The 14,956-nt window shown below is 41.7% G+C and overlaps 1 protein-coding gene across 1 annotated transcript in view; it reads left to right on the top strand.

The window, feature by feature from the left end:
* Positions 1-437: 437 nt before the first annotated feature.
* The window catches only part of LOC308079253 (receptor-type tyrosine-protein phosphatase zeta-like), a gene marked incomplete at both ends in the record, with an annotated part of 49,733 nt that continues 35,214 nt past the window's right edge, over positions 438-14,956 (top strand). Inside the window, 2 exons of the mRNA XM_080420628.1 lie at positions 438-468; positions 1,482-1,550. Of these exons, the coding sequence (XP_080276754.1) occupies positions 438-468; positions 1,482-1,550 (100 nt within the window). The remainder of the gene's footprint in view (positions 469-1,481; positions 1,551-14,956) is intronic.

Genomic DNA, 14,956 nt, shown 5'->3' with positions numbered 1-14,956 from the left:
TGTCCATTATTTACCCAGGGAAAGTTGCTGAGCACATTATGTTAATTCTCAGCAACGCCCTGCCCACAGACAGACGCACATACACACACACACACATTATAACATGGGAGCTGACCAGTACAAACACAGTCTTTAACTGTTGGTCACTGAAGAGCTCCACTGGAGCAGGGGTTCAGTGCCTTGCTCATTTGGCACTTCAGCGGTGTTGAGGGTAAGTGGTGACCATTCACTTCCCCACCCAGATTTATTCCAGGCCGGTCCAGGGAATCGAACCGGGAACCTTCCGGTAACAAGCGCGCTCCTCTGACCTTTAAACCACCGCTGCCCAAAAATTTGTATGTACTGTATGTGCATTCTGCATGCGTGTGTGTTTTCTGATGCCTGATGCCCTCCCATGTCCAGTGTCCTTATGTATTGTATGTGTAGGAGAGACAGAAATGGAGACATATGAGACAGTTGGAGATGGAGGTGAGGAGAGACATTCAGAGATGGGAGAGGAGCAAAGTCATTAGAGGCTAGATGTGTTGCTAGTTGTGAGACAGGCTGTACGCTATAAATTGTTCCTCTCCACAGGTAATTACTGGGTTGTATGTGAAACTACAAACCAAACACACACATGCGCATGCACACGTGTGTGTGTGTGTGTGTGTGTGTGTGTGTGTGTGTGTGTGTGCGCGCGAGCACATAGGCGCACCTGACCAGCTTAGGAGAGAATATTGTCATAGCACTCGGACAGACAGGTGGAGAGACAGACTCTTTCAATTTGAACAATAAAGTCTTGTCAGAACTCTTTGTAGTGTCTGGTTCCTCCCCTTGTCCCCTCTCTCCCCTGTCACACCTTCTATCTGCAACATGTCTCTCTTTCTACAGCACAGGTATCACATTTCTCCCCTTCTGTGTCTCTCATTTTGGTCTCTCTATGCCTTTTTTTTGCCCTACCTCTTTCTCGCTATCTTCCAGCCATCTTTTTCTTTATTGTGTCCTTCCCTATCCATCTTGTCCTACCACCCCTCACTCTGCCTCCATCTCACTCAGCGTCTCTTTCTCTCCCTCTATCTCTTTGTTTGTAACTTCATATCTCCTTGCCTCCCTCTTTCTTTCTGTTCTTTTTAAGGTAAATGTATTTATTTAGATACCCCCTCTCTCTCTTTTCTATCTACCCTTCATCTCCGTGTGTATTATTTTGGCTGAATAGAGCCCAGTCTGTGTCCAGGAAACAAAAAACGAACGCCTGGGTACCGAGGCTAGTGTCCAGATACACTTAGGGGAAAGCCCTTCACTCATTATAATTTAAAGCCCTTCACTCATTATAATTTAAGGTCACACAGCAAGTGCCAATCCGTGGACTGGTACAGTACGTGATTGCAGTACGTGTGTGTGTGTGTGTGTGTGTGTGTGTGTGTGTGTGTGTTTGTTCATGTTTTAAGCAACAATGACTAATCTTCACTCTCTCTGTCTTCCTCTCTCTCTCTTCTCTTTAGTTGTGGCGGCAGAGCCATTGATCCATGGACAGAGGAGGTTCCCAGAGGACATTGACTGGTCGTACTCAGGTTGGTACTGTAAAGGCTATAAACACATGATATCACTCCCTCTTTCTTTATTTTCAAAGCTACATTACACCTCTTCACTATTCAAACATCACCGCCAAATGAATGCCAATGACACATTTCACCTCCATCTCTTTGAATTGATGAATGACTGGGAGGGGGGCATTATAAGTCCCTTCCTGGGGGCTTGATCTTGAGCATATGGTTAGGACGATGTTAGCTAACTCCGCGATGAACCCCTGGTGTGCTAAGCCACAGTCCGACACAAACAAACAACACTGAATAATTCCCCCAGTGGGAAGGGATTATCTTCTCTATGGTCTGAAGGAATCACTCAGAGTGATTGGGTTCAGTGGGCTTCTGTGTGGACTGAACCTCACACAGCTCAGTCTCTTCCCTCGGATGTGAAACTCTGTTTGTGTTTCTCCTTCTCTGTCAATCTTTATTCTTGCTTTGTGTCACTGGGTGTGATTGGGTTCAACAGGCCTCGTCTTCTGTGTGGAATGCAACAACACCATGTTTGATGTGCAAGGTCGCTCTCATTCGTGGCAGGTGCCACTGGAGATTGTATACATAAATCTGCATGCTGCATCCCACGCACATTTTTCACTTGGAATACAATAGGCTTATATGTTATCTACCACAAGAAACTCCAGACTTAAATTTTCATAGTGTGTGGGTTGCTTAGCAATTCATCAGCACCTGGGCTGATGAATATGCTGCTAGTGAATTGAACACAGTGCCACTGGAGTGGATTTAGTCTGGAGACAAAATTATGATAAGTATTCTGTTGCTGTACAGTATGATTGAGATTCAGTACTGTATGCAAATGTTCATGTCTTAAGTCTCTGTCAGAAAGGCTGTGATCCTTGTTTGCATGCCAATCAGGACAGAGTTTAAGAAACTAGATTAAAATGAAGTCCAGGGTGTTCTGTCCTACCCTCATCAAGTCTCCTTTAAAGCCATAAGCAAGTGAACTGAAATTGTTTCTGTGGTATCCTGAGCTTACAAATCCTGCAGATGCTCCATAATCAGTGGATTTGAGTCTAACCATGCACACACACAGTCACATAAGCCAGTGGGATTGTTACACAGATATAGATTTTTTGCCTACTGAAGAATGACAGCTCAACAGGTTGGAGGCAGCGAATCACAGCTCAGCAGGTTGGAGGCAGCGAATCACAGCTCAGCAGGTTGGAGATAGAAATGGGTGGAGGAAGTCATTCTATTAGCAATGTGGCACACACACACACACACACACACACACACACACACACACACACACACACACACACACACACACACACACACACACACACACACACACACACATGAGTTGAGATGTTTTACACTAACGCAAGGAACCCACCAAAAAAACATCTAAACAAGCTCTTTATTGTGGGCACAAGTTTGCGAAAGAATCTTCACGTGCGTGAGCGGAGTTTCCATGCGCGGCCAGTGAGAATGGCTACATATTAACATGGAGCGGAAGAAAAAATAGCATCCGTTCTCTCATGCTTGCGTGTCCTGTAGGTTTCGTGCTTAACATTGCAGAGTTCTAGCATGCCTATCCAGAGTCGTGAGGGCGGTGGCCTTCGGTGCCTTGCTCAATTACTTTTCAGCAGGATGTACAGTATGGCTGTTGATGGACACATCAGCTGTTATGGGGATTTAGTGGTCTTTCTGATTTTTAAACCACCAATTAATCGTGTACTTTTGGTACGGGCACTTTTGTCAGAAATGGTTTACTTTAGTATACATTCATATCTGCTATATTTGGCCCATATTTTGTCCACTAAGGCGCCCAGAGCCAGTGAGATAGAAAGAGTTGTGCCATTGCCATTCTCCATAGGCACACAAATGCAGTGTTTCTGACCCCTCATTGACGCAACTCTCAATGGCTCTCAATGGCTCTGGAATTGTGCTTGGATCCAGAGATGCACTCCGCCCACTCCACTGAGTGGAGTGCTTCAGTGTTCTGTCAGCCTAATACATTGTTGCTGTTTTGTTTTTGTTTAGTTTTTTTATCAATCCGACGTGACTTGACAATTTGTCTCGGACATTTCATCATTTCTTGCAACAGACAGTGGACAAAGTGTGTGCTCTCTCTCCATTCATTAATTGTTGTAGCTTTATATAGTTTAATGTGTATTCCATGATGCAGACGACACACTACTGTAGACTGTTGTTTATTTTCTGACTGTAACGCTGATGTGAAACAGCAATTACGGCCAATACAGAGACAGACAGAGTCTCTCATTTTCCACTCTGTTAGTTTCCCAAGTTCTCTTCAGCATCACAATTAAGAGGAGGTTCAGTGGCAGGCAGTCCACTTAGAGTGGGTGAAACTGTAGCCTGTGTGTGTGTGTGTGTGTGTGTGTGTGTGTGTCTGTGTGTGTGTGTGTGTGTGTGTGTGCATACGTGCACATACATTAGTGCATGTGAATGTATTTGTGGGCCCTCTCTGTGTCTGTACACGATGTGTGTGTGTGAGACAGAGAGAGAGAGTCTTGTGTTGTGTTGTGTGCTGAGCCGTGAGTAAAGGCATTAACATGTGAAAGAACACACTTCATTGTGGGCCATGGCACCCAGTTATTTTGTCAGGAGGGGCAATAATGGATAAAGTAGTCGAGGGAGGTAGAGAAGAGTAAAGGGGGGATGGGGGTAAGGAGCGAGAGAGAAGAAAATAGAGAGGGCAAAATGGACAAAGAGATACTTGACAGAAGAAGATAGGAAAGTGGGGAATGGTCGCTCACAGGACTCCAAAGCTTTTCGACAGAAGGCAACCGCTCTATACTCTTGAGTAAAACTTTTTTTTTTTAAACATTCGCCATAGTGGAAATGAAAGGCACCTTAACTATTACAGTACACTGAATCATTTTGTAAGACTTTCCATTTGGTTTCCTTTTGTAGGATTGTGCTCTAGATGTGAAAATGGACTGCTCTGATTGTACAGTAATCTGGCTTGCAGATTAATTGAATTCTGTCTCACCGTTATCCTGTCCTGGAGAGAAAGCATGCATTTTAATTTCACCAGGGCCAAAGGCAATCTTTGGGAACTATCAGAATCATAGAAAAAATAGGAACATTTCTCTGTTCAAGAAGTCATATTTTGATATTCCTATAATTTCCTCTAAGTTCATTCAATCTTTTTGAATATGAATCAGCTCTCTCCCAAAGCTACTGTAGAAACCTGAAATACACGACTCAATGCAATTAAATGATACAACCAGGAGCTGACATGCGTCTGCACCAAAATGAGCCTTAATTTGAAGTCTGAATTAGCGCTGTGTGATATGGCTTAAAAAGTCACAGTATGTATGGATTTATCGTCATATCACATTTTCTCACACCTTCCTTAACCACTTAAGATCCCCCGGGGGTCTGTACTTGGTCCCCTCCTTTTATCCCTCTACACCAATTATCCAAAAATTGCCCATCTACAAAGCTGAGCTTTCAGATCTGATATTTTTGGCAAATGTTCACCTATTATAACACTGCCAGAATAGGGACGCTATGGGTTCATGTTACATTACATTACATTACAGTCATTTAGCAGACGCTTTTATCCAAAGCGACTTACAATAAGTGCATTCAACATACAGTAGGTAGGGAACGAAACTACTAATCACCAGAAGTATTAAGTGCATTCTCTTCTAAAACAAGCAACTAAGAGTATACCTAGCGCTAAAGTAAAAGTGCAATATATCAGCTACCTACTTTCATACACAGATGGGACAAAGTAGGAAAATCAAATGAACAAGAGCTAAAACAAATAAGTGTATTGAATAAACAAGATCCAATAAGACAAGAGCTCGTACAACTAATTGACAACAAGTAGGCCAGGCAAAGAGTAAGGGTAGTGTTTCCTGAAGAGGTGGGTTTTCAGCCTGCGGCGAAAGATGGGCAGTGACTCTGCTGTCATGACATCAGTGGGGAGTTCATTCCACCACTGTGGGGCCAAAACAGAAAAAAGCAGTGACCGTGAAAATCCTTCATACAACTAAAAAGGAGAACACAAATAATCAAGAATCAGTCAAGAAGGGTTTATTTGTCACTCACTTGGTACAATAAGTGAAATATTGATGGACAAGTTCAGCAAAGACAGTGATAACACAACAATGCAATAACAACTAGTTGAAATGAAGTTAAAAATACCATTATATATAAGGAAACAATAGCCAATAAGTACAGTTACAAAGGCAGGTATGTACCTATTTAAGACAGGTATGGTATCTATAGCAGCAATCAGGAATATACAAGAAGTCAGAAGGCATACATATATAAAGCAATTTGTACTAACTGGCTTCAACACCAGACACCACCTTACCTGTTCTTTTCTAATCATTACTTTGAAAACTACATGCACTACAATGTGTGTTAACACATTATTAAATAGTGGTCTTCCAGAGACAAGAAGGTGGCACACACTGGTAGCCAAAGTGCCAATATTATAGGTCGCAGAGCACAGAAACCTTTAGTTTTTTGCATCCTATAAAATCCTTCTCCTTCTTGTCTCTTGAAGACCACTATTTCGTTTATTCTGCCGTGTGCCAGGGACTTTGGTGTGAGTAGCATACTCGTGCACAGTGTTAACACATTATTAACACAAGAGTCCACACATCTATAACGGCAATGCTAATATACATACATGTAATACGTTCATTACGTCTCAGCAGAATTATTAAACAACTGCTTAAAATAACAACAATGGGTCATCATGTTGAATGTTTCTGATCCTTTCTAATTGTTCACAATATTGTATCTTTGATGTGTGCGTGCATGACATTTTATGCTGCTTAACCGAGTAAAATTCCAATTCCAAATTGACCAAAATTAGGATTTCAATCCTGTGTGAATTCTCTGGTGTTTATTTAACGAATATTTTGTCTTAAAGCTACTCCCACACTGTTCACATCCATATGGTTTCTCTCCAGTGTGAATTCTTCGGTGTGTTTTAAGGGTGGACATCACAGAGAAGTGTTGTCCACAGTGATCACATCCATAGGGTTTCTCTCCAGTGTGAATTCTTCGGTGTGTTTTAAGGGTGGACATCACAGAGAAGTGTTGTCCACAGTGATCACATCCATAGGGTTTCTCTCCAGTGTGAATTCTCTGGTGTGTTTTAAGGTTGGCCATTAGAGAGAAGTGTTGTCCACACTGGTCACATCCATAGGGTTTCTCTTCAATGTTCACTGTATTATTATGACACAGTATAATTCCATGTTATATATTTTGCATTCATCTAGTATACGTTGGTTTCCTACTTGACAGAGTTGCCTATCAGTGTGATGACAAATCCGTCGACGAAACAAATGTTAGCTCTCATTTGTAGTTGTGGACAACGCATTCTCACTCCCAAAACGGCAAATGGGTGACGGCTTGGGTCAGATTTGACCAAACGGCAAACGTTTGATGTCGCGGGGGGAACCCGTGACGGCACATGTTGACTAGGGGGGGGGATATGAGTTATGATTCTGTTAGGATCGGGACATAACTCGAACGGCGCTGAGTCGGCTGAAGCGGACTTCGCAACATTTGGCACGGCGGCTTGCTCGCATTCCAGGAGTGCGGAAGTGACCGGGCCGGCGTCAGATGGCGTGAAGGGGACCCCCGTCACGTCAAAAGTTTTTCCGTTTGGTCACATTTGTCCCAAGAAGTCACTATAGGCCGTTTTGGGAGTGAGAGTGTGTAGTTGTGGAAGGACTGCTGTAATGTAAGGTAGAACAGTGGTTCTCAACATTTTCTGCATCAGGCCGACTTTAAGGGATTAATAATTCATAAATCGATCAAAGATATTTTTACATTATACATTTTTGAATATGAATGTTATATTATTATCATTTCAATCTTAGTGTTTTGCCAATTATTTGGGGGCCCACCCTCGTGGGCCTGGCCCTTTGGTTTAGAACCACTGAGGTAGAATATTCACAACTATAAATGTAACGTCTAAAGACCTCTTTTGGCTGTCCTAGATGAAAAGACAAAGGACTCTGCAGTAGCCCAGTTCCTTTGGTTCATTATCGTCTCTTTTCTTTTTCATTTCTTGTTGGAGAATGTCAACAGTGTTCATTATTCTGGTGGGTCTGAATGGAGGTAACAATGAGCTGCTTAGAGTCTAAACACTTCATTGTTACCTCCATTCAGACTGATGAGGTTCTATTGTTCAAGTCAATGCTTGAACCTAGAAGTATGTATACTGTTTGTTTTTGTGTTTGTACGTGCGTGCGTGCGTACATCCCTATAATTTTCATCTGCTTGATCCCCAGGGGTCTGCTTGTTATCATTCAGTTTGGAGAAGTACCCCCCGGACTCCATCTGCTCAGTGTGCGTGCGTGTTTTGTGTTGTGTTGTGAGTCCCCTCTTCCAGACACGCTATATGGAACGCTCCATTTCTTTCTCTCGGAAAGTTGACTTAATCCAAAGAATCTGGTAATTGTAGCATTAGAAAAAAGACGAACAACCCCATATTCAGATGTTTATTCACGTTTCACCCAAACCTGGTCTTTCTGTCTCTGTGTATGTTTGTGTGTGTTGGTGTGTGTACTGTACGTATGTGCACTGTATACATTATACATGTACTGTACATTAGGCAGCCAAATGTTCCTGCGTTATAATTTGTTTAATTTGCTGGGCTCTGTTCTGCTCCAGTTGTTCCCGTCTGTGCTTCCAAACTGTAGTTGGAATGAGGGTGTGTGTGTGTGTGTGTGTGTGTGTGTGTGTGTGTGTGTGTGTGTGTGTGTGTGTGTGTGTGTGTGTGTGTGTGTGTGTGTGTGTGTGTGTGTGTGTGTGTGTGTGTGTGTGTGTGTGTGTGTGTGTGTGTGTGTGTGTGTGTGTGTGTGTGTGTGGGTGGGTGGGGTGGGTGGGTATAAACGCATGTGTACTTCCTCTTTCTCTCTCCCTGCCTCTCTCTCTCTCTCTCACTCACACACACACACACACACACACTCTCACTGTCCCACACCTTCAGTTTCTTCTCATCTCTTTCATCTTTTCATCTGTGACCTATATTATAGTTATTATTGCTTTTGTTGTGAATCTTCGTGTGTGTGCCTTGCTCATGGGGGAATTATTGGATCTGTGAAGCAGTGGTTCTCAACCTCTGGCCCGGAGCCCACCGTGAGGGTATTGCAAATGGGCCCCCAAATAATTGCCAAATCACAAAGATTTAATGATAATATAACATAAACCAAAAAAAAAATCTAAAACATTTAATGGTATTTTTTGGGGGAAAACCTTGAAAAGTGAGTTTTCATTGTGATACTGCTTACTAGGAACTTAAAGTAGGTTCTGTCAGATAACTCACGAATAGATTGAACCAATATTACAGACCAAATATATGAAACAATATATAGAATGAGAATACAAGAGTGGATGTAATATATTTTATTTTGGCGTTCAGGCTCTGCTACATTTTTCTCCCTGCTCAGCATAATTAAGACAACCATCATTAACCTTTAAGAGCAGGGAGATATATATACATAACAACCCCCCATGGGGAACAGAACCAATAGCAGAGCCCACTGGTGGTGCTGGGGTGGTGGTGGGAGTAAACGCTGCATGACAACACCTATGAAACACAAAGCAGACAGAACACAGCTGAAGGTGAGCTTAAATAACCCGCCCGATTGGACAGCTGACTGCCACGTCAGAGTATGACGTACTGTATGAGTCTGCATGACGCTGTAAACAGCCAGATAGAATCTCTCTCGAGTGTATGCTGCCAGAACTAACTCGCAGGCTACGTATAATTTCTGTCAGATAACTCACGAATAGATTGAACCAATATTACAGACCAAATATATGAAACAATATATAGAATGAGAATACAAGAGTGGATGTAATATATTTTATTTTGGCGTTCAGGCTCTGCTACATTTTTCTCCCTGCTCAGCATAATTAAGACAACCATCATTAACCTTTAAGAGCAGGGAGATATATATACATAACAACCCCCAACACTGCGGAATCAAGAACGCCCTACGGTGAACGCTCACCGATTCATCCAAGCAGATATCCCACTTGACTCCTGATGGAGACAGTGACGAAATTGCAGCTAGCAATTCTGGATCATGCTAGGATATTCTAACATTATGTGAACTTCTATGTGGAAACTATGTGTGGGGTGAAACCTCAAACCCATACCAATTGACCAAGCTGATATCCCATCCTTTCCCCCAAAACAGTGAAGACCAGAGTCTGGGATCAGCGAGGACATACTAACTTTATGTGAACTAAAGGCCTTAGCTGCCATGGCATGGCAGCACTTGACCATTCCCCTAATAACACATAGAGGAATATCCTATCTGATGGTAGAAACTATGTGAGTGGTGATTACCTCAAACCAATTGACCAAGCCGATATCCCATCTTTTCCCCCAACACACCGAGACAGGCGTCTGGGATCGGCTAGGACATACTAATTTTATGTGAACTAAAAAGGCCTTAGCTGCCATGGCATGGCAGCACTTAACCATTCCTCTAATGCCACATAGAGGAATACACTACTTAAACTAAACATGACTAAGTGTTAATGCAACCGTGATGCAAGCTCAGAGTTGATGCCCCCAACCGCATCAACTCTTATGCTACCCAACCGCATCAGCCGTATGATGCTACCCAACCGAATCAGCCGTATGATGCCACCCAACCGCATCAGCCATATGATGCCATCCAACCGCATCAACCATGATGCGATATATCATATTTTATTATTATTATTTATTTATTTCAACAGAACACCTGTTGATTCCTGAACTCAGGAGTCCTAAACGGTGACCTAAAGCGATGTCCACCGCCGTGCGGTGCCGCACCGCGAGTAGGATCGAAGAGGACATTCTATATATATATATATATTATTATATATATATATATATTTTTTTTAAAGAAATCTGAAATCAGTACCCGTGCACCATGACCCAATCATGAGCAACCCAACCGCATCAGCCATGATGCCACTTAACCGCATCAGCCATGATGCCATTTAACCACATCAGCCATTTAACTGCATCAGCCATGATGCCCCTTAACCGCATCAACCATGATGCCTTGAGTTTGAGCAACCAGCTGACCTCTCTAGCGCCAACTAAAGAACATTTTAAACCTAACATGACTTTGAGGTTACGCTAACCTTAACTTCACCCAGCGACCACCATATATGCATGGTAATAACAGAACTACCATTTACATTTAGCAATTACAACACTTGTATTCATTACATCCTGAGCCAACAAACTCCCCATTTTAGCGCACATGACGAACATGGCACTAAGGACCATTTTAATCAGAACGATTGAACTGTGCACCAACTGAAAATATGCAGAAAGTTGAGATTTGTTCTGCTGAATTAGCTTAAACTAAAGATGGGACAGACCTGTTGAACAAATGAGCCACAGATAAAACATAATGCTGCTTTGTGTGAGAACAGACTAAGATCTGAGTGTTAACAGCAAAGATCTATGACTGCCCCATCTAACCACAGATTGACTTTCTAATTAACAGAATACTGAAGCAGCTTCCAATGAGAGACTTAAGATAAATCATAAATGTCCTTCCATAGAAATGCAACATCGAATGATGGATGCATGTCTAGCTCTTGATATACACTCAGATTAGACTCCACATAGATGAAAACAGTGGATATGGACTTGGCTAGCAGAACCAACATATTTAATCTGAATCCAGTACTCTCTTTACATTACATGCTTATAAAATTGCAACCTTGCTTACAAGACTGCAAGGAGAACCACAGCCTGTGTCAAATACCGAGAATAAAACACCCTTTAAAGGACATAACAACTGGAGTAAACTAAAATGTTTGCCTCCTGAGATGATTTAATTAACGACCATAACATTCATCAAGTTCAATAACTTCATAACAAAACGTCAAGTTTGAGCGGTTCAAGATTTTAAACCTTAAAAAAAAAAACTCAACCACGGTACTTGGTTTACTGACTAATTAATTTTAACATGGCCAGCACCACATAACCTGGACGGAGATGACAGCTATTAATTGATGCAAATCGGAGACTGCCATTACAGTCTATCGCAACAACAGTCCTTCCCTAATGCACACTCTACTATTTAATGATTTGTTAGGCCGACCCATTAAACAAGCAGTGTTAGGTTCCCAGCCACATTGACAACCCCGATTATTCTGCTGCAATACTTACTTCTGAAAGCTTGTCGCACATAACATGTCAACATCACTTGTCAACCGCTTTTCATAGAATGCATTACATCCGGGGAACTGGAACATACGAAGTTTCCAAGACAAAACCAACTTAGCAGTGTTTATATCCATCTCAATATATCACCATGACCATTTAAACGGGCTGCCATTTGCTAAAGAATCAAATGAAACAGATGGGTTCCTTTCAGTGTTCAAAGACTACTTAAGAAAGTTACTGCAGCCTACCATCCTCATATCCAAGGTGTGTGCCGCAAAATGAGAATCACCTTTTACTCATCCCGACCTTTAAAACAAGTATAGCTTAGCAATACGAGAGCATAGGCAACAGTAGAATGCATCCAGTACATTGAACCAGCACTGCAAGCCAACACAATAACCTATTATAACTTGCTTGATTTGAAATTAATTCACTTCATTATTATATTAAACAGCCTACTTTACCGCCACCACAAAATAGAGGCAATTGAACTGCTACAATTAATTGACAACCTCCGATGCAATTCAGCCTACTCTGCAAAATAGATATCAGAAGACGTAGGTTTACACAAATGATAAATAGCTATAACCACCATCGGGCACATGAAAATAAATCAACCCCACACCTACTAGCTGCAACATAAATAGATTAACATGATATGACCAGTCTGCACAACTATAGACTACTTTGATTATAAAATGTTTTATATATCTATATATATTATTATCCAAGGTGTATTCAGCAACGTAAATCACCTTTAACTAATCCTGACTTTTAAAGCAAATTAATCTTAATTAGCTTGCAATACAAGAGCATAGGCAACGTAGAATGCAACAAGTACATCTAACCAGCATTGCGAGCCAACACAATATAAAGTCTAATATAACTTACATGATTGCAGATAATTACTCATCATTATATTTTAAAAACCTACCTCCACAATCTTAGCACAATTAACTGGCTACAATTATTTGACAACATCCAAGCCATTTAGCCTACTCTGCAAGTTAGATAGCAGAGAACGTAGCTACATCAAATGAAAATAGCTGTAGCCACCATCAGCACATGAAGATAAAATCAGCCCTACTCATACTGGCTGCAACATAAAATGATTTACATAATATAATGACCAATCTGCACAACTATAGACTACTTAATCATAAACATTTTAAGAGCACCATAATGACCAATCTGCAATTATAGTTTCTTTACAGTATATTTAAGAACATCCATTGATTGAATATTGTTTGAAATCATGAACCAGACCAACTAACTGAGTACTTCCTAAACGGAGATACTTGCTATAATTGCTGCTTTACTCAATTGAAATCTGCCTACTCCTGTATCACTAAAGTGACAAGAAAATTTAAGCTGAATTACTTGTAATTATCTGACTTTATCTTGGCGGTTACAGCGCCTGCTTACGCCGGAGGATTTAAGCATACTACATTTCCCAGACTGCACCAAAAAGTTCAACCAGTGACGTCATAGTCAGACACGACAGCGTGTTTTGCGGAATGCGGAAGCGAAGCTCGCCGCTTTATACCATAGAATTAATCATTTAATCCATTCCGCCCAGAAGCCATACCAGAACATTATATAGATTGATAAAATAATTTTCAATTAAAGCTTCTGGTAGTAAAGGGTAGCAGCACAGCAAGAAGCAACCTTACTTAAGCTTCACGATAAACAGCTGATCTCTCCGTCTGCTAAACAGATGATCTCACCCTGCAGGAATGTTTAAGTTGCCAGATATTGAGAGAGAAATCAGCATGACATATATGAAATGTAAATGATCTGCTACTTTCAAATCCTGAGATACAAGTGGAATATTTGAAAGATTTTTAAACAAATCCGGGGGACCATGACAGAACCACCTTAGGAAGCAATCCTAAGCAACTATACCCCAGAAATAAGCCAAAACCACCAATAACAAGCGACTTTACAGAAAAATAAGCCCAGCGATGCTTATAATAATAAATCAGGGCAACCCAGATGAAATCCCATAGCCCGGAGGGACATACACCGTTGTTGTTGACGTTAGAAACAATTCATGCAATTTAAGTAGCTATGCCTTTAGAAATCGAACGAATACCACATTAGAACCAGCAGCCCACAGATGAACATCAACAACAGCATTTAGCAGCAACAACAACTTAGCTTTTGTTGAATCAGAATAATGCATTTTAAGCATTGTGTAGCTGTAGCACCAGCAACAACAGCAGCTACTGAGCTGGGGAGCATGATTTTTAAACAGTGTGTAGAAGTATCACCAGCAAACAACCGAACAACCAAACAACCAGCAAACAACAACCGAACCGCAACCGCTGCATGACAACACCTATGAAACACAAAGCAGACAGAACACAGATGAAGGTGAGCTTAAATAACCCGCCCGATTGGACAGCTGACTGCCACGTCAGAGTATGACGTACTGTATGAGTCTGCATGACGCTGTAAACAGCCAGATAGAATCTCTCTCGAGTGTATGCTGCCAGAACTAACTCGCAGGCTACGTATAATTTATGCAACGTTAGTTCCATTAATCCAAACCGGAACACTATATTGATTAAAATAAACCCACCCATCTGATCACTTAACACGGCAGACGAATGGTTGGGCCACAAACGCTTTTCAGAGGGCCTGATCCAGAAAAGGTTGAGAACCACTGCTGTAAAGTATGGTCTTGACCTTGACTCCATTATGTAAAGTGTAATGCGTTGTTAGCTTGTACAGTATATGGGCCCTATTTTAGCCCAGAGTGGCTAAACCCACTATTTGGTGATTTAGCATTGCGCAAGGGGCGTTCCCGTGCAAAAGTTGCTATCTTCGGACGCCAGCCTTATCCCTAAAACACCTGCGCTACCTGTTACATTATGCATAGGTGTGGTTTGGGCGTAACAATAATAAAACCAATCACCGTGCCAGATTCCATTGCCTTTAAGAGAAGACTGTGCAAGCTATTATCCCGAGTGCAATCTTACGCCCTCTCCCTCTCTGCCCATGGAAGAGCGACGTTGCCTTGGAATACATTTATATTTGTTACACAGAATTATCACTCACACATTGCTGGTTATAGAGAACTTTAAATTGCAGCAATCTGCCTGTGTTCTGGATTAATCAAACAAACTCTGCAGCCACACTGGGGCGCCAATAACAATGGACACTATACCCGAAGTTTGCTTCATACGCTGAAGCCTTTGATCGCCTTTGAATAAAACCATATTTGATCGACATAATT

This window comes from Gymnoscopelus braueri (genome assembly GCF_963280865.1).
Source record: "Gymnoscopelus braueri genome assembly, chromosome: 23".
Taxonomy (NCBI): domain Eukaryota; kingdom Metazoa; phylum Chordata; class Actinopteri; order Myctophiformes; family Myctophidae; genus Gymnoscopelus; species Gymnoscopelus braueri.
Note: the sequence above shows the minus strand (reverse complement) of the source record. Positions and strands in the feature narration are given on the sequence as shown.